We start from the raw sequence: 21,017 nt of genomic DNA on the forward strand, positions 1-21,017 counted from the left end.
TGGAGGGGTAAGTGCTGCAGAGACAGCGCGAGACCAGCTCAGGACTTGCAGTGCTGCTTTCAGGATACCGGTAAGTCAGTAATTGCTATTTTAAAAGCATTAAAAGAGTAGTGGAACAGATTTAATTGTTATTTGGAGAACATCTTTTCAGCTCTTTGATAAAGGTTCGGTTCGGCAGCCTGCGTTTAAAATCATGGGATTGTTTGATTTAATATTGTATTCGCTTTCGATTTATTTATTTATTTATTTATGTATATATTTACAGGGTTTTCTTTTAAAAAACTATAGAGCAGCAAAACTGTAGGTTGGGCAGAGAGAGGGTGCGGCTCAGAGATGGACCGTAATATGCTTTCACTTTTAGAAATGCATTTCTGAAGCTCACCGTAAAAAACTTAAAGGGGGTTGATATTGGGTAACTTGTGTGTTTTTTTTTTTTGAATGTATGTAAGTGTGCTGGTGATGAAAATAATTGTATTGACATAAAATTGACAATATTTCAATTCTGAGCTTTCACCAGTTTGTTTCTGTAACTTAAAGATTTACAGTGCATCCCATAATACAGTGCATCCCATAATACAGTGCGTCCCATAATACAATGCGTCCCATGAGACAGTGCATCCCATAATACAGTGCGTCCCATAAGACAGTGCCTCCCATAATACAGTGCGTCCCATGAGACAGTGCCTCCCATGAGACAGTGCCTCCCATGAGACAGTGCCTCCCATAATACAGTTCGTCCCATGAGACAGTGCCTCCCACGAGACAGTGCCTCCCACGAGACAGTGCGTCCCATGAGACAGTGCCTCCCATAATACAGTGTGTCCCATGAGACAGTGCGTCCCATGAGACAGTGCCTCCCATAAGACAGTGCGTCCCATGAGACAGTGCCTCCCATAATACAGTGCGTCCCATGAGACAGTGCGTCCCATAAGACAGTGCCTCCCATAATACAGTGCGTCCCATGAGACAGTGCCTCCCATAATACAGTGCGTCCCATGAGACAGTGCCTCCCATAATACAGTGCGTCCCATGAGACAGTGCGTCCCATAAGACAGTGCGTCCCATGAGACAGTGCCTCCCATAATACAGTGCGTCCCATGAGACAGTGCCTCCCATAATACAGTGCGTCCCATGAGACAGTGCCTCCCATAAGACAGTGCGTCCCATGAGACAGTGCCTCCCATAATACAGTGCGTCCCATGAGACAGTGCCTCCCATAATACAGTGCGTCCCATGAGACAGTGCCTCCCATAATACAGTGCGTCCCATGAGACAGTGCCTCCCATAATACAGTGCGTCCCATGAGACAGTGCCTCCCATAATACAGTGCGTCCCATGAGACAGTGCCTCCCATAATACAGTGCGTCCCATGAGACAGTGCCTCCCATAATACAGTGCGTCCCATGAGACAGTGCGTCCCATAAGACAGTGCCTCCCATAATACAGTGCGTCCCATGAGACAGTGCCTCCCATAATACAGTGCGTCCCATGAGACAGTGCCTCCCATAATACAGTGCGTCCCATGAGACAGTGCCTCCCATAATACAGTGCGTCCCATGAGACAGTGCCTCCCATGATACAGTGCGTCCCATGAGACAGTGCCTCCCATAATACAGTGCGTCCCATGAGACAGTGCATCCCATGAAACAGTGCCTCCCATAATACAGTGTGTCCCATGAGACAGTGCGTCCCATAAGACAGTGCCTCCCATAATACAGTGCCTCCCATGAGACAGTGCATCCCATAATACAGTGCCTCCCATAATACAGTGCCTCCAATAATGCAGTGCGTCCCATGAGACGGTTCGTCCCATGAGACAGTGCCTCCCATAATACAGTGCCTCCCATGAGACAGTGCATCCCATAATACAGTGCCTCCCATAATACAGTGCATCCCATGAGACAGTGCGTCCCATAAGACAGTGCCTCCCATAATACAGTGCGTCTCATGAGACAGTGCCTCCCATAATACAGTGCGTCCCATGAGACTGTGCCTCCCATAATACAGTGCGTCCCATGAGACAGTGCGTCCCATAATACAGTGCATCCCATAATACAGTGCATCCCATAATACAGTGCCTCCCATAATACAGTGCGTCCCATGAGACAGTGCCTCCCATAATACAGTGCTTCCCATGAGACAGTGCCTCCCATAATACAGTGCGTCCCATGACACAGTGCGTCCCATAAGACAGTGCCTCCCATAATACAGTGCGTCCCATGAGACAGTGCATCATCATATGAGAGTGCACCGCTGGGGCCAGTTGTATGAAACCCTTTAAATTAAATTCCATGTTAGTTTTACCCTTAAGTGTCCTTTAAACTATATGGGGTTGCAGATGTCAATGCACCAGTTCAGGGAAAAATGCATAGTGTTTTCTTCAAACTTAGTAGGTGTTTTGCAACCAGTCCCTGTCCCTTATTAATGGATTTGATGCTATACGTATCCTGATTAGACACGGGAAACAGCCGTTACCCATTACTTTCATATGAGCAGCGTATGTTTTCATGCAGAGGATTCACTATATTCCAGGCAGCACTTTTGGCGGCGCGCATGCGTGTTCACTCCTATGGACCTCATGGTTTCTCATGGGATGCAGTTTCTCATGCTACACATGCGGTGCAGTGTTCTGTATGCAGGAGTGCTCTTGCCACAGCGCTTCGAGGTGGAAGTTAGCTCTTATTAAATGGTGTGTTAGAGAGTGCTTTTCAAAAAAGCAAGGACTACATCACCCAGCGTTCAATACTGTAGCTACAACATTTAGACAACATTCATACATAGGTTTTAAAAATACATAAATAATGTAGGCTGAACTTATCACATACTGTAGGTGTTGTCAAAAAAAGAAGAAAAAAAAAACACTTTGAAAAATCACGTATCGGCCACTGGACTTGTTAGGAAGCGCTCTCGGCGAACGGGGCGTTCAGTAGAACACGTTCCGCAGCGCTCCGCTCTCGGCGAACGGGGCGTTCAGTGGAACACGTTCCGCAGCGCTCCGCTCTCGGCGAACGGGGCGTTCAGTGGAACACGTTCCGCAGCGCTCCGCTCTCGCCGAACGGGGCGTTCGGTGGAACACGTTCCGCAGCGCTCCGCTCTCGCCGAACGGGGCGTTCGGTGGAACACGTTCCGCAGCGCTCCGCTCTCGGCGAACGGGGCGTTCGGTGGAACACGTTCCGCAGCGCTCCGCTCTCGGCGAACGGGGCGTTCGGTGGAACACGTTCCGCAGCGCTCTGCTCTCGGCGAACGGGGCGTTCGGTGGAACACGTTCCGCAGCGCTCTGCTCTCGGCGAACGGGGCGTTCGGTGGAACACGTTCCGCAGCGCTCTGCTCTCGGCGAACGGGGCGTTCGGTGGAACACGTTCCGCAGCGCTCTGCTCTCGGCGAACGGGGCGTTCGGTGGAACACGTTCCGCAGCGCTCTGCTCTCGGCGAACGGGGCGTTCGGTGGAACACGTTCCGCAGCGCTCTGCTCTCGGCGAACGGGGCGTTCGGTAGAACACGTTCCGCAGCGCTCTGCTCTCGGCGAACGCACCCCCGGTCCACACTTGAATGATCAGTTGCAGACCGTTTGGCTCGTTGTTTTTTTTTTTATTTTATTTTTTTGTAATTGTTTTGACAACTGAGGTGACACTCTGTTATTGGTGTTTTTTTTCTGAACCAGCCTTTTTTTTAACGTTTTTAAGTCTTTACTGAAAGCAAACCTTACCACAAGTTTTAAATAAAATAAATGTGCTTGTAGCAGCCTGTGTTACAGCCATCAATATGTGCACTTATTCCTGGCTGTACGCTCGCTCTGCTACCGTGAGCATTTCAAATCCCACTCGCTTTTCTTCTCTTCCTTACAGGATTCACACAACCCAGACCCGGCGCTAGAAACACCATCCCAGGTCAGTTTAACAATTCATTTCTTTTCCTATTTTTTTTAACCCAAATTATACACATAGATATTCATCTATACACATAGTTATTCATCTAAACACATAGTTATTTATATTGTGATCAGGATGGCTTTGCAAGGGTGACGCCAGACCAGAAATGCAGACTCCAAACAATGAGGAATGGCAGGTGAATCTGTGACTCTACGCCATCCAGAGTTTTATTGTAAATAATAAAGAAACAAACAAAAGATTTCAACAAAGCAAACAAAACAGGACATGGCACTTGAGGCCAAAATAAACAGACAAACAAATCGAATTAAAACTAAACGAAACAGATGCTAACACAGCGGACGGACAGACAAACACTGTGAGTGAAATCAATTATTTACTTTTACTTCTTTGTTTTTACCTCCCGTTCTCCACTTACCGAACACACAAACCCTGAGTGAGTGCTTCGTGCATCTATATATACAACTGTGCTGGGATTCAATTACCGATTTAATTATTCACTTGAATCCCAGCACGTGCACTAATCCGTGTACTCGCGTGCTCACATACCAATACCCACTTAAACATGCACGTGGCGTGAGCTGTGCCATCCTCGTGTCTAAACACAAATTACACTTTATAACACTCGTGCTCATAAACCATATTTATAGCCTGTGTATGTTGTACGTAAACACCAACATTAACACACTACAGAAAACACTAATAAACATAAAGGGGCGGGACACTCTGCCACTTATGCCCCCCCTTGTGCGCAGCACACCTGACCTCAATGGCCACCTCCCCCCTCAGTCCCAAAGTCTCGGTTTATAATCCAGGCCCAGGAACAGAGGCAGCAACGGGCCAAAGGTGGCGGCCACGGTGGGAGGTCCTCCCCTCACCCCAACAGCTGTAGCGGCCAGGCCGACTGTACCCAGGCCAGCTCCTCCGGCCAAGGAAATCCTGGCTGCTGCCCGGGTGTCTGTGGGGGTGGTCTCCTGACCTTCTCCCCCTTCACTGTAGCCGGCAGCTCCCCCTTGTTGAGCTCCGGCCACAGTGTTTCCTGCAGGAAAGCAGGACTGTCACTAACCCCAGGCAAAGCAGCTCCGAAGGCCCCAAGCGATGGCAGCAGCGGACCCTCTGTACACATAGATATTCAGCTATATACATATATATCTATACACATAGTAATTCATCTAAACATATAGATATCTATACACCTAGATATTCATACATTCTTATTTTGTTCCTGATATACAGACAGTAGTTAGCCAGCAAATAATGTTTCACGAATGATGGAACTGATATTTTATTGAAATTAACTCCATCACACTATACAACAAAAACAAGTCTTTTTTTATGCTATTGTGTTTTTCAATTCATCATTGGTGAAGTTTGCATGTATGTGCTAACCTTGCTTGAGCCAAAGACAAAATGACCCTATCCTTCTCGGGGTTTACATGCTCTTAGCTTAAAGGCAACAAAGGTAATTCACTCTCTATTACTAGTATATCTGTTAGAAATATCTAATGTATCTTCTCCTTCAGCCCGGGTGGCTGTGGGCAGTTGACAAAATGACATAAAATTCAATGTTAATTCGACATCTGCCCGCCACAGCTGTGCACTGTGCCGACTTCCTGGGCATTACTGCCTGACTTTGGCAACGGTCCATAACATGCACATTAACGACATGCACAGTTCCTGAACGCTTCGTTCTTTTTGACTGAATCATTATCGTGAATCATGAGAATCGGATCAGTGTGGCAGGCTGGTGAGTGGATAGAGGCCCAGAAACAGTCTGCAGTTCAAAAAAATACTAATTTTATTATAAATAACACAAAATAAAAGTGCACAAGGGCAAAATAAAGGGATTTAAACACAAATAAAGCAATACAAAAACAAAACTTGCAAAATTAAGGTTTCCAGGCTGGGCAATGCCTTCACTGGATTTACAAATACAAAACCCCACAAACACCAACCTGCTTCCTCAGCTCCCTCCTCCTAAATGAGAAGCAGAGGCCTCCTTTTATGTCAGGTGGCTGGGCGCTGATTGATCGTTAATTAAACTAATCATTTAATCAACTAATCAACCCCAACCACCTGAACATAATAAACCCAGGCAGGTAGGGGAAATTAACCCCATCCCTGCCAATTTAAAAAGGGCAGAGCTTTGCTCTGCCACAGTCCCGCTTACATTGGTTCTTTTGATTCGCCCCATGACCAAACTGCGTGGCACCCAGGGGTCGAGTTACCAGCCTGTCAAACTCATGAAATGATTCAGTCCTTCTGATTCTCTGTAACAAGGAAATCTTTTCAGCCATGTTGGATCCAAGTTCTCTCTAATTTCGTGCATGATGGGACTCTGGGAGCTAAAATGGTGTCAGTTACACACTGCAAGCCATAGCAATCTTATCACTGGCAGGGAACTGCTTTAAACTGTCCACTTAATCCTATCATAAGAACCTTTGGCTAATTTAGAGTTTTGTTTTGTGCAGTTTGCTTGTACACTGTAACTTTGTTTTTACAGTTTATTTTTCAAAATAAGATAATATGCAGTTTCTAGGAACAACTCTTGTTGTGTATCGTTCCTGTTATGTCATCCTGTGGCTGTAAATGGCAGTCATTATAAAATTATTATTATTAATATTATTATTATTATTAACAGCTGGTTGCAAATGGTCACCAATAAACATATATCCCTCAAAGGTGAAATATGTGTTGTTTTTATTCCAGGTTTATTTTTTGTCAGAATATATTTCATTTCATGTTTTCAACCCAGACAAACAGGTTTAGGTAGATTTTAGCTGTGCGCAGTTCGTGAATGAGTTAGTATTTCCTGTTCAAATAACCCGTCTTAACCAAGTGATTCATTCTTCACTCATTGGTTTCGTTTCACTGCCTCAGTGAATCAAATGAAAACAATCTTTTGGATCGGCTCGCCAAACTGAATCCAAATGAATCAGTAAAAAGAATCGAACTGCCCATCGTTCATATACATCCCCTTCATGATGGCATGGTTACAGTATGTTGTTGGCACTCAAGCGTTTTCAAATTCTGGTTGTACTGTAATGACTTGAAAATGAAACTACTTGGATATGAAGAAAACCACTCAAACAAAACCAGATTTATAAAATGTATATTCTTTAATACAATTTCATTTTGTTACAGATCTGAAGAAGATTTGCATGATGGAGAAGGTATGTTTGTTTTCTGTTCTTTCAAAAGCCCCATTCTCACGGGATTAAAAAACAGGGGGTCCTCAGAGTTGGCCAGAAGCAGAGGAGGTCCAGTAACCTCCCAGACGTGGACTAGAGAAGACGATAACATTTTAATTAAATGCCTGAATTAGCGCTTTCCCACGAGATCTAGGAACAGATCTAGGAACAGATCACAAGATTCACATTTAAAATATTTTTTTTAAATGACAGAAATTGAAATAAATTGCATAACTTACCAGTGCAGTGCAGTTAAATGCATCTGCAAACATTAATTTTGATAACTGTATTGTATTTTCAGTCTCCTCTAAACCGTTGAGTTGAAAAACCCAGAAATACTTGTTGTTAATTCTAACAAAACAGTGATGTTCGATTTGCACGGGACTAAAAATACACAGTATGAGTGAGTTTGAAAAATTAGAGGAGGTCACAATGCCATGAAAACAAGTGGAGTACCTCTGGAAAAAGTATCTGGGGTAAAACGAAATGGTCAGTTCCCTTTCAAGTGGAATGACAACCATTACCAAATTACCAAATGGGAAGTCTCTGACTCAATCACTGTGGCTCCAGAGCAACAAAGATCATTGCAGAAGTTACTCCTAATGCAGGGTCTGGGGTAGCAAGCAATGTTAGAATGATATGGTAATGATTGTTAAATTAATCTTCTCAAATTGGGGCGACCCATATGTGTATGGATCACTAAAGTGTTATGTCTGGATATAACCACTAGATGGAGCCACAGTGACCCTACAGGTAACTCTGGGTTTTTAATTCAGTGGGTGTTTTGTCTTATTCCAGTGTTCCCCAATTTCAAGCTTTAACATAAACCCTGTAAGCATAGCATAGACTTGGGTTAGGACAAAATTACATAGGCTAGTCTCGGAGTAGTGCTAATCGTGAAACCAGCCTATAATGTTTAATCACATAAGCTCAATTTCATGTGCTGTTTTTAAGGTGACATCAGAAGGAAAACATCAGAAGGATTCTCATCAGGAAGAACTTGAGAAGAAGCTCCAGGATGTCGGGATCGATCCACTCATCTGGCTGCCGAGACTGCGGGGGGATCTTAACATTACCAGAGCACAAGCTTTACAATACGTGGGCTTCAAGGACTATCTGAAATTAGAACGTTACTGTGAGCATGAATGGGAAAAAGATGCCCTCAAAAAACTCCTCAATATACAAGAGAAGGAGTCACAGTCCAAAAAGGTGCAGGATGAGCGTGCCGAGGCATTTAAAAAGAGACGGCAGGAAGCCAGGTCTGCACTCACTGAGCTTCAACAGATGCAAGAAAAAGGAAAAAATCGCAATGATGGCCTTGTGAAGGAAAAGGAAGAGCAGCTTCAGTCGGCCTTACAGGTACCCAAAGAATACTGGGTGCATTCTGGGGTACCGCTTAAGGATTTGATAGAGAACATGCATAAGCAGTTAGACCTTGCAGATTGTTCAATGTTAAAAAGAGATAATCTATCTGATGTAGAGCTTTTGAAGTGTGCTTCAGGAGGACTTGCTTTGGAGGGGATTTACAAATCCAATCGACTGGACGATGCTATGATGAAACGAGAGCGTCTTCTTGATGTCCCAGAGTCTTTCTCACTCTCCGGCTCTGAACAGATGCCTCTGCTCAACCAACAAGAAGTTTCTTCCCATGAAGCAGAATCTACTTTTAGGAAAGCCATGGAAAAAATAGGCCTCAGCATCACCTGCTCAGCCAAAGCTAGCTTTTGGGGTTTTGGTTTAGAAACCAACACAAATGTTAAATCTTCCTCTCAATCTGAGCAAACACACCAGTCAGATTCTGCGCACAGCTATGCCTGCACCACAAAGTACAATTACATTCCTCTAGCCTCCTGTTTTTTTGGGAAGGACCAACTTCATCTATCAACTTCAGCACTAAGAGAGCTGAAAGTCATCGATGAAGCATATCTTAAAAATAATAAAGAATTCAGCGAACAGAGATGTTTGGAATTCTTCAACCGATTCGGTACCCATGCCAACCAAGGGCCTCTTCACTTTGGGGGGATATTCTGGTGGAAGGCATCTTCTGAAGGCTTTAGTGCACATGAGATGAAGGAGGTGAAAAAGCTGACGTCGGAAGCATTGAGTACTTATGTTGGTGCCAGCTACAGTGGACCTGTATTGAGCTGTTCAGCAGGGGTTGATGTAACACGTTCAAAATCAGCAGGATCTGTAAGTCATGATCGCAGAGAAACTCTTTGGCGTAATATACAGCTTTCTGTATCGAAAACAGGGGGTCCAGCTGAAGCAGATAGTCTCTTGCAGTGGAAAGCTGGTCTGATTGCCAGTAACAAGACATGGTGTGTTATTGACAGAGGCCTTCAGATTGTACCTGTGTGGGATATAATCATTTGCAATCATAAGGAGGATTTCAGAGATGCTGTGAAACTTGCCCACAGTCTTTCGGCAGCATACGACATGTTAACAAAGCATGACAAAAAAGCAGCAGTTCTATGTGGGGGAGAACTAAACACTCTAGAAGTTGAGGCACAAGCTGTCCTTCATGGCATTCGCATGTGGAATGTTTCTACTGCCGAGCAGCACTTAATGAAACTGATTGAATTTAAAAGGAAGCTGACTGATGAAAAAAAGAATGTCAGTGTATGGACCAGCAGATTTCTCTCGGATGAGGATTTTCAGGATTTCTTGACAACACTTGTTGCAACACATACAAATTCCCCTTGTGATAACACAGTTAAAATCAGGTTTCTAGTGCGTCATCTTCTTGAAGATGACATTTATGATGTAAGCACAGAAAACTTCCCAAATCGATCCAGCATTGTGAAATGGATTCATCAGTCCAACAATGACCAGCCAAGTGAAGTTTTAGTATCTGAATTTTCTCAGTTGGCTACACTTTTAACAAAAGCAAAAAATGACATCCAGGAGGTTTCTTACGTACGTGGTTCTTCTGAGGATTCTATACATAGCGCAAAGGTCCAAAGCACCCGTCTGATTACTGATGCTCTCTACACTCTACGTAAGAGTTTAACAGAGATGAAGAAGACAGAGGAAGAGTTGCTATTGCTTACAATTAGTGCAGTCATAGGATACTCTGATAAAGATAACACCTTTGATCACATTCTTGGATGGCCAGAAATTGAATTCTTACTCCGTAAACTACAAAGTGCCCATGCCAAGTATTCCACTCTTAGGAATGAAAGTGTTGCCAAAGCTCAAGCCTTCTTGATCTCAACGGGGTTGACAGTAGCAGCGGATTGCACTGCAGTATCTCCTTATGAGAAGAAACAACGTTTGGCCTTCATGAAAGCTCATTTGAAAGAAACTGTATCTGAAGAAATTGCAATGCTAATTGACTTCTCTGCTGAACCGGTCAGTGGTTGGGACAGACTTGAGAAAGACTTGAATTCTGTTTCAAAAGGAACCGACCAAGCAATGGTTAAGAATGTGCAAAATCAAGAAGGAAGTTTAACAAATGATTTGGAGGAAATTTCTAAAATGAAACCACAGGCAGTGTCAACGATAGAAGAAATATCCCTAACATTAACAAACAAGGAGTGGGGTGTAATTGAAAGACTGGGGCTTCAGAAATACTATCCAAAGAAAATGACAATATCCGACATCCTTGTGATTGACAGATCGGCTTTAGAAGACTGCCAGCCCTCCACAGAACAGGAATTGCTGTTTTTTTTCCTGCAAAAGCTTTTGATGTTGGACTACAAGGCGAGGGATGTGTTTTGCAACCTCAAAAACACTGAAAAGCAAACCACAAGCAGTACTCCAGCAGTGGCAATGAGTCTTGAGGACTTTTTTTGTGACAGAAATGCAAAAATAAAACAAAATACTGAAGATAAACCACAACACATTCACCCCATGGATGTTGAAATGGCTATTTATCACTGTGCAGACAGTTTTCTGTGGCAGTACATTTCAGCAAAGCTTTTATTCTGTCAGTATGCACTTCCTTGTTTGGTGCCCAACCCCTTCACATCAAACATAGAATTTCCTTCCTGGTCTTTTATGCAACTTAAAAAGAGCTGGAAATGTTCAGAAAGGTCTGATCAACAAAGTAAGACAGCAAAGTGCAAAAGCCAATCGCTCTATGAAGCTGAACTTCCGACTGTATCGTTCATACGGTTTGGTCCTTCTCCATCCTCAAAGTCTCAGATCTTGAACAATTTATTGAACAATCAAAAGCACAATACCTTTTTCCACAGGAACTGCAAAGGCAGCAGTGCACCTCGCCTCTTAATGGGTGGGGTTGTGGAGATATCATGGTATTTCCCAGGTGGGAAGGACGATGATGTTTTTGATGACTGCGTTGCATTCACTAATCTTCATGGAGATGCAAGAGAACATGAGAAACAGTTTGAATTTTTACTCAAGACTGCAACCATCAATGTAGTCCTTCTCACAGGCTCTGATCGAAATGAAAAGGGCAATGCAATTCTACAGAAACTTTTTAATTCTCCAAAGCCCCTTATCTGTCTTTGTGCTGACATGAAAGTAAGTCCAGAAGAACAACAAGGAACAAATATTAGAATAGCTGCTGAGAGCAGAAATGATGCTGACCTTGTTGAGGATCTTGTAACAACAATTAAGCGTCTATTGCACAGCCAGAAGCATACCTCCAGTATTAAGACATGCACGGGTATTGCTAGGAACCTTGACTTTCTGATTGAAGAAGACCATGAACATTGCAAGCAAGGCAAGTCCTTAGCAGAGGCATTACTGGCACCACTGAAAAGTGAGAAGTTGTCTGTCATTAAAGACAAGTACCTACCACTGCAAGGGGAACTATGGCATACATGGTGCAAGAAAAACAAGGAGCTTTTACGTTTGCAGATCAAAGGAAACATAAGTGTTGAACAACACAAAAGTCACATTGAACAGGCCAAAAATGACATCAGAAAAAAACAGTTCAGTAAAGCTTCTCCTATGAACAATCTAATTAAAACATTTCTTACAAATCTGCAGTGCAACTCAGAGGCTACTAAAGTGTTTTTTCTCAAATGGATGGAAATATTTTTATATGACCTTACATCAGAACAGCATTTGGGACTTGATGAAGCACAGCATGAGACGTGGTTAAAGATGCAAGCTTTAAAAAAAGATGGGAAAAACGTCGACCACATAGAAAAGGAACTGGACAAGTTATCGAATGAGCGAATTGCTTCTACTTTTAGCCTTGAACACTTTTTAAGGGAACTAGGTCAAATTTATGAAGCTTTGGAGTCCCAGTCAAGAAATGAAGAAGTAAGATTTTCTCTCCCAGAAATTGCTGCAGATATGATGATTTCAGGATATCCTATTGAACTGATGGATGGGGATGCTTCACATGTGCCCCTGAAATGGATCAGCTCAGTTCTTGACAAAGTCATTGAGAAGCTTGGTGACCAAAGAGTCTTTGTTCTTTCTGTACTGGGCATTCAGAGCACTGGAAAGTCCACTTTGTTGAATGCGATGTTCGGACTCCAGTTTGCAGTCAGTGCAGGCAGATGCACCCGAGGAGCTTTCATGCAGCTGGTCAGAGTGAAGGAGGATCTGAGACAAGAGAAGGAGTTGGATTATGTTCTTGTGGTAGACACAGAAGGCCTTCGGACTTTAGAAGTTGGGAAGTCAACCCTTAACCATGACAATGAGTTAGCAACCTTTGTCATTGGTCTTGGTAACTTGACCTTGATAAATATATTTGGAGAGAACCCCTCTGATATCCAAGATGTTATTCAAATTGCTGTTCAGGCATTTCTGAGAATGAAGCAGATACATCTGACCCCCAGCTGCATGTTTGTGCACCAGAACGTTGGAGAAGTTACTGCAGGAGACAGAAACATGGAAGGAAAAAGGCGAATGCTGGCGAAATTAGATGACATGTCCCGTACAGCTGCGAAGCAGGAGCTGTGTGATGTTAGCTGCTTTAATGATGTCATCAGATTTGATGTTAACACACACATCCATTACTTTGCTCATCTTTGGGAAGGTAACCCACCAATGGCACCTCCTAATCCAAGCTACAGTGAACACATTCAAAAACTGAAACGGATGCTGCTCTGTTCTGTGACACACCAGAATACATTGAAGATCTCGGGGTTTAAAACACATGTCCAAGATCTCTGGAGCGCACTCCTTGCAGAAAACTTTGTTTTTAGCTTCAAGAACACACTTGAGATTGCAGCATACAGGAAATTAGAGGAAATGTATGCGGACTGGACTTGGAGACTGAGAAGTCGGATGCTTGACATTGAAAACAAACTGAAGATTAAAATTGAGCATAACAGAGGAAATGTTGTGGAAAAGAAGGACCTTGAATCAGACATGAAGGCAGAATACAACGCTGTCACAAAAGAGATGGAATGTTATTTTTTGGAAGACAATGACCGAGAGATACTGATTCAATGGAAAAGAAAAATTGAACAACAACTTGCAGATGTTAAAGATCAGATCATTGGAGAAACTAAAAGGAAATTTGACAAACTTGTTCAGCAGAAGAAAAGTTGTTGGGATTTGGAGGAAAAGAAATCTAAATATGAAGATCAACTGCTGAAACAGAGCAAAGTGCTGGCACTGAAACTTAAAGCCAATGATTTGGATGAAGATAAACTAAAGAGTGAATTTCAAAAGTTGTGGTCGGCTTGGGTGTATGATGTGACTTCAGACATGCCCCCTGCTAAAAAAACTGATGTCAAAATTGAGACTGAGCAAATTCTCCTTGAGCGTTTAGCAGGTGAGTCTCTTTCTACAAGAATGGAGATTGGCTCATATAAAAACTTACAGTCTTTCTTGGATTTCTCCAATTACATATCGATAAACAAACGTTTCCGGTGCCTTGGTAATATGATCACAGTAGAAAAAGCTAACCAGCTTTCCATAAGGTTGACACAAGACATAATCCACAGTGTTACTGAAAGTATTAAAGTAAAGGAGCGTGCCAATGTCGATTACAGTCCAACCTTCATACATGAAATTGTCAATAAAATAGGCAAGGATATACAAGATTTTCAATCTGAGGAAAAAAGATTTGTGTTTCAAAACAATTACAAAACAGATTTATGTTTATTGTTATGTTATCAAGCAGCACAGAGGTTTCAAGAAATGCACAATGCATTCCAAACAGCTAATGATCCACTAACATACCTTACAAATAAGAAAGAGGGCTACTTCGGGATCTTTGCAAACTTCTGCAAGGGTGCGACATCCACCACTGGGCTAGCAGACTTTGTCGGTAGCCAGTTAAAAGAGGCAATCCGTCAGGAGGTCTATTATAAGACAAATGCAGACCTAGCAGGGGAAATCAGGTCCAACACTCCTGCCTTTAAGGGCAATAGATCCAATCTGGAAAGCCACATTCTGAAAACTCTGGCAGAAGATGAAAACTTTGATAAGTTTATGGAATACATCCATTTTCCAAAACAGTATTTTGAGGAATTTATTAACCGCTCAATTGACAATTATTGCTGGCATGGGAAAGATCCCAGAATACTTAGAGTCTTCAGAAAAAGTCTTGAGCATTATAAGATCCGTGTTTTGTTCGCAATTTCTAAATCAACTGAAGTGGTTCAAGACAAAAATGGTGGTGTTCCAATGTGGCTGGATGAGTTTTGTGGGCAGCTCAAAGAAGACCTAGAGTTCACAAGACGTGACTTGAAAAGTGTTGAATATCAGGAGATCAAGGATATCAAGTTCCTTGAAGAAGCAATGACTACAGTGCTGGAACATGTTGTTGAAGATTTAGAAAAGGACTTTAGTATGGAATCTTCAACAAATACAAAATCATCCAGGACAGAAATTCAAGAAAAACTGCTTGATCACCTCTGTGGATGCTGGGAGAAGTGTCCTTTTTGCAGTGCGATCTGCACAAACACGATCTCGGGTCACGATGGAGATCACAGTGTTGGCTTCCATCGCCCTCAAGGAATATCTGGTGCTGAATGGTACGAAACTGGCAGTCTAGTTGTAGATATTTGCTCTAGCCTTGTAGCTAGTGACTCTCTGCTAGAACTGAGTGATGACAAAAGCATTCCTTTCAGAAATTACAGGGAAGCTGGGCCCAGCTATGCAAAGTGGAGCATTACACCAGACAGCTCGTTACAACCATACTGGAAATGGTTTGTGTGTCAATTCCAATCAAACCTGGAAAACAACTATTCAAAAACATTCCATGAACAGGGTGAGATTCCAGCTCAGTGGAAGACCATCACAAAAAGTGCAGCTATTGAAAGCTTAGACCTGTGAACAAGATATCTTGTAAGGCAAGTCTTGTATGGTGTATTAGTTATATATCATCCTCCAACAAATGTGTTATTTTAGAAGAAGAAAAATACATAACCCATAAGTAAAATGAACAAAAGTTATTTTTCATTATTTTGCTTTGCGCAAAGCTGAAAATGTATTTGGATTAATTTTGTTTGAATTTGTAATGTTTTTAATGTCATGATATTTTGTGTCAGTGTATCTTCACAAACTTAAAGAATTACAGCTGCTGAATTAGGGCTTAAATCATTCATGTGACATTGCAGAGTTATTATTTACCATTAACCCTTTGCAGCCCATTTATTCAGCGCTTGTCGGGTGCGTTGGGTCCAATTTATTTTCACACTTGCTGATTATTTCCCACGCACTGTTTAAAATATTTTTTTTCAGAGTAAAACAGGTTTAAAAGGCATTCAATTGCAAAAGGACACTTAGTACTGTATCTACAGCCAAGCCCCACCCCTTGTTCGCTGCATTTTTCACATACCTCTTTATGGACATGCATACTGATAAATCCTCTCCTGATCACTTGTATTATCACCAAACTCCTCAATAATGCGATCCACGTCATTTATTTTATTACTATAACATCTCAAAAAGCTCTGCAAATGTCTGTGATATTCTTTGAGCGCTGGATGCAGAAGCAGCGACCTCCTTTGTCATGTCCGTATTGTCTCTGTAGTGCATGGGGCTACGAGATAGGCCATTGAAAGGTTTTGTCGACTTTTTCCAGAGAAAAAACTAGAGACCTGTGCTTGACATCTTTATGATGATATTGGACAGGAAAGGGAAAACTGTAATGTCGGGCCTGGTCCGACATAGGACTGCAAAGGGTTAAACTTTTAATTTGGAATACAACTTTTTATTATTAATGTCACCATTGTAGCTGTGGTTTGAAAATTATCGCACACAAATATATAGAAGTTTTCTTTGTTAATTTCTTCTGTTAATCTCTTGTAATTGCATTCCGTGGTCACTTGATTGTGTGATGATTTTGAGAAGTACCACAACAATGTAACGTATGTAGTAATTCCTGTGTACTCCGATCCCATGAATAAAACTTTAGCAGCGAATGTCTTCATGATTCTGTGTGTGTGTGTAATAATGACTCTTTTAATAGGTTCTCCTTTAATTCATTAATTGCATTCAGAAACTTTTTTGGCTAAAGAAATGCTATCATAGCAATTTGTTTCTAATTCTTTAGTTTGATGCACCCTATAGCCCGGAGATCACTGGCTCTATTCATTGCTATTCCAGTTCCCAGGGGGTGGCGCACAATTGGCCGAGTGCTGCCCGGGTGGGCAAAGTCCTTGTCTCACCACTGCACACCAGCGACTCCTGTGGTTGGCTGGGCGCCTGCAGGCCTGCGTCACTGTCGCTTGATCTGTGTTGCACGATAGGTCGGGTGGCTTAGCCGTGGGTTTGCAGTGTGTAGAAGGTCGGTTGGCAGCGCATGTTTCAGAGGACGCAGGCGCTTGTCTTTATCTCTCCCGAGTTGATACCGGAGTTGCAGTGCTGAGACAAGGTCTTAAAAACAATTGGATATTCCAAATTGGGAGAAAACGAGAGTAAAAATAATTGGCAATTCCAAATTATAAAAACAATAAATAATAATGTGGAAGGGTCATTCCACACCAACTCAACCAGAAAAGGGACATTTCGCTGGCCGTCCATCTCAGATTTTCCTAGAAAAATTCACCTGGGTGTTTTCTGACACGACGAGTTCAGAAATGATAGCCATTTTTTTTCAATTTCCCCTTTGACCTCTGACCTTGCAAAGGTCAACCTAAAGTGAGAAAGGGACCTTGACCAGAAATATCACCCTGGGCACAATTGAGATGCTACAATCATATGCAGCACCTTGTTCTTCCTGTATTGAATTTCAGGAAAAATTCTAGGAGCACCCTAAGCAAAGTGCCAGATGAGGGGTGACAGACAAGTTTTATTCGAACATCAGCCTAACTCTTTACCCTGTAGGGGATGTGGGTCCTAAAATGTAAGTATTGCTGAAAGACTGCATTGAGCATTGCTTATGGGCACTTTGGCGAGGCTAAAATACCTCACAGTTCTATCCAAACTGGTTATTTCTTCAATTCTGCATTCTCTGAGGATTGATCTAGAGGAAAAAGTGACAACGTGTGCTTAGACTGGCACATGCTTGGAGCTGAGGGGTTATGAACTTGCATATGGGACTTGGGACTTCGATGTTATGATGATACATTTGAAACTACCAAAACCTTAGTTGGATTTTAAAAATTAAATTCACTGGTTTTCTTAAAAAAAAAAAAAAAAATCTTCCATGTTTACAGCACCATTTAAACACAGCTGTCTGTGTCATCGAAGACCTCCTCAACCAAAGACTTTCAGCTGTGCCTGAAATTGACTGATTGGCCAGCATAAGAATGAAGCAAACAGTGTTTTCACAATCAATCAATTGTCCCCCTAGGTTGGCATCACAACTTACAAAAAAAAAAAACCTTTACTTTCACTTTTTGTTTTTTAAAATCCAACTAAGTATGGTTTTGGTAGTTTCATATGTGTCATTGTAACAACGAAGTCCCTACTTCTTTCCTACCGCCCTGCTACAGGGTCATTCCAACTTACAACAGATTTAAGATTTTAAAATAAAACTGTAAGTGATCACAATAATCAAAACGGTTTGGGGTTTGGGGGGGTTGATTAAGAAAGAAAGAAAGAAAGAAAGAAAGAAAGAAAGAAAGAAAGAAAGAAAGCGAATCGGCTGAGAGTAATTCACATTAGTCCTCCCTCATCGCAACTCGTCTGGTGGGCTTGCAGTTTGAAAGAAAGAAAGCGGGCGGCTTGACAACTTGAAGCACGTTTCGGAAGAGGCTTGCTTGAGTGCGATTGTCTTCGCCTGTCTTCAGCGGGGCAGCAGCGGTGAGACAGACAAGGGCTAAAAAACAATCAGGCATTCCAAATTAGAGTGAAAAACCGGGGTGAAATAAATGATTGGCGACTCCAAAAATAAGGATTGATTAAACAGTGTGTTTGTGTGTGTGCAGGTTTACTGTCAAAATAAAAAACAAATAGTCAAAACTGGAATTTTATTGAAAGATTAAGGAATATAAAATAGTAGATGAAGGTTAGTTATTAAAATAATCCCTTAATCTATAGACCTCAAGTTTATGAGCAAACAAAGGAGGTTACCGGTAATGTTGGTTGTTGTTGTTGTTATTATTTAAGTACGTTTTTAATCTCACAAACATTTCCAATTTAAAACCGCTTATATAATATTGAATATCTTCTGCCTCGCAATGAGCTGCTCTGGAGGTTAGATGTGATTTGCAGGTATGAATATAATCCTAACACACTGCTATTGATGTAAGACTGAAGTGCTTCTCAACCCTGCCTGCCCTGCTGTTTTTTTGTTCCAACCACTGTGCTGCTCTCAATTACTTCATTGAACCCGAAACTGAACGAAGAATTTGCCTGGTCTGATCTTTTAATTTTTTATACAGTTGGGAGAGATTTCAAGTCTAAAATTGTATAACAAGGAACTTGAACTCCAACTTTTTATAGACTGCTAAACAATTTAAAAAGTCAAATTAATTAGTTCAATTAACCCTCCTGCAGCAGCGATCGCAATGTATACGTCCAGCACAGGCTGGTCACATTTGACCGATCCCGTCTCTCAAGCGTTGTATTTTCCATGACAATTTTGTTTTTTAAGTTTTCAGCGGCAAAATTCTTCAGTATGTGTTAAAAGAGCCCAGCTGTTCTCTTGGCCGTTTCGCCAGTCAGCGTCACTCTGGAAATATTATACAGTACATGGGATTTTATACAGCTCTGGTATGCCTGCATCTTGCATTGAGAAAGCACCGCGTTTGGAATCGGAATGAAGGAACTTATTATGATGTCACAGAATGACAATTTAGAGTTTCCAGCCCAGTCTCCAATTTCGCACTGTTTGTATTTTGAATAACACTTTCTTTTACTGGTTTATCACGTATTTAAGTTCTGTTTTTGTTGTGAGAGCACCTTATTATTTGCTTGTGTGAAGCACATTGATTTATTTTATGTACGTTAAGTTACTCACCTTGTTTGTATTGCACGGACTGAGGATAAGCAGGAGTGTGACGTCATCAACCCGCGCATTAGGTAGACATTTCCTGGTAGATTTTGGGAAATGTAGTTTTTGAGCCGGAGCTAGTGCTGGTTAGATATTGGGGTGTCTGATTGATCTTGAGCAGGAATAGGAGTGGCCAGCTGGGTCTATAAGAAGCACAGCATGAACCAGGAGACAGACTGGGAAAACTGGGGAAAAGAATCATGGGGCGCCTTGTGATTGCGGACTGAAGTATTGGACTGTGGCTGCTACCTGGACAGTGGGGTGCACTGAACAAGCTGCTGGGTGAAGGAAATTGCGGCGTGATTTTAGAATTGTCAGCAGCCTAGTTGTTACAGTGAACCCTGGTGCATCCTTTCTTCTCATTGGTTGTATTGATTCTGGTTTGGAAGTGCTTCTATCTTTCTGTGGGATTTTAGATATGATTTTAATTTGCACTTTTTATATTGGCATCTTTTTAGCCTGTCTGGCAAAGTGTGTTATTGAAAAGGTCTAAGTGCTGTTGGCATGGATTACTGCTGCTGTTTGCTTTCTTTCCCTTTTCTCCAGCAGGGGGTGCATGTTAAGTTTTGTTATGTCTTGAAATGAAAGACAGGGATTTTGCGGAGTCGGCAAGGCGCTGTTTACCTGCTCCTGGGGACTCAAGTGGAGATCGAGCGAATTGGAACTTTAGCACCTTCGCTAGTATAGGGTTAGGGTTTTATTAATTTATTTTGTTACTTTAATCCCTGGCCACTGTAGTGGGGGCTCTTATTTTGTTACTTTACACCCTAGCCACTGACATGGGTGTTATGTTTGGGTTTTTATTTTGTAATTTAATTTACTGGTTTATTGTGCTGTTTTATTAAACTGTTTTATACAGTGTCATTTGTGTCTGCCTCTTGGTGTGGTGGTGAGTGTCTGTGGAGGTTCCCAACTTGTCACATTTTAAAATGAACCTCTGTAAGCATGATGAAATTCGGGTCCTGGTGCCAGGCCATCATCACATGGTGTAGTTGGCTACCAATAAATCAAAAATTTACTACAAATAAGGTATTAGATTAAGCAGCCTTGTGCTTTCACGACTGGTGACACGATCAGTCATCAAAAAAGCAGCAGTGCTTTGCAACTGTAGTTAGTCTTTTGTGCCTCTTGATAAGACATCCGCTCAGAACATGTCCTCTTCCTCCAGCCGTCTAAGGAACACTGGAGCGGTCATCAATAACAGTGAGCAGTTGGTGAAAAACAACACTCGCTGTGCCATTCACGCTAAAAAAAAAAGAACACTCCCACTCCTCCTCGTGGATAGCGAATACAAGCACTTTACAAACGCATTTCCCTAGTAAATCACTATAGAAATAATCGCTTAAAGTATTGTTTTATGTGCAATTGGCCGTCCGTCTCCCTCCAACTCCAAGCGGCACCGGTAGCTGTGCTGGTGACAGATAAACAGGAGCACTTTCATATAATGCAATTGCTGTAGTCCAGTGAGGTGTACAATATCATTACAAACGCATTTGAGACTGCAGGCGATTAAAAGCTTAATTGGGTTCGAGTTTCTCGTATGATTTAAAAGTACGAGTGAGTTGCCTCATTTTGAATTGCCTGTTTTCCTGTTTTGCAGTGTAAAGGATATCAAATGTGT

General features: G+C 42.2%; 1 protein-coding gene and 1 non-coding gene across 2 annotated transcripts; one reads left to right on the forward strand and one right to left on the reverse strand.

The window, feature by feature from the left end:
• Positions 1-15,657, forward strand: LOC121303890 (interferon-induced very large GTPase 1-like). The gene is made up of 4 exons (XM_041234747.1): positions 1-70; positions 3,845-3,886; positions 7,031-7,059; positions 8,032-15,657. The coding sequence occupies exons 3-4, from the start codon at positions 7,048-7,050 to the stop codon at positions 15,286-15,288; spliced, it is 7,269 nt and encodes a 2,422-aa protein (XP_041090681.1). The 5' UTR covers positions 1-70; positions 3,845-3,886; positions 7,031-7,047; the 3' UTR covers positions 15,289-15,657.
• A 4,878-nt stretch (positions 15,658-20,535) lies between these two features.
• LOC121303919 lies at positions 20,536-20,753 on the reverse strand. The gene has a single exon (XR_005947890.1). It is a non-coding gene; the product is annotated as a small nucleolar RNA U3 (small nucleolar RNA).
• Between the last annotated feature and the right edge of the window lie 264 nt (positions 20,754-21,017).

The sequence above is a fragment of the Polyodon spathula genome, chromosome 35 (genome assembly GCF_017654505.1).
Source record: "Polyodon spathula isolate WHYD16114869_AA chromosome 35, ASM1765450v1, whole genome shotgun sequence".
Taxonomy (NCBI): domain Eukaryota; kingdom Metazoa; phylum Chordata; class Actinopteri; order Acipenseriformes; family Polyodontidae; genus Polyodon; species Polyodon spathula.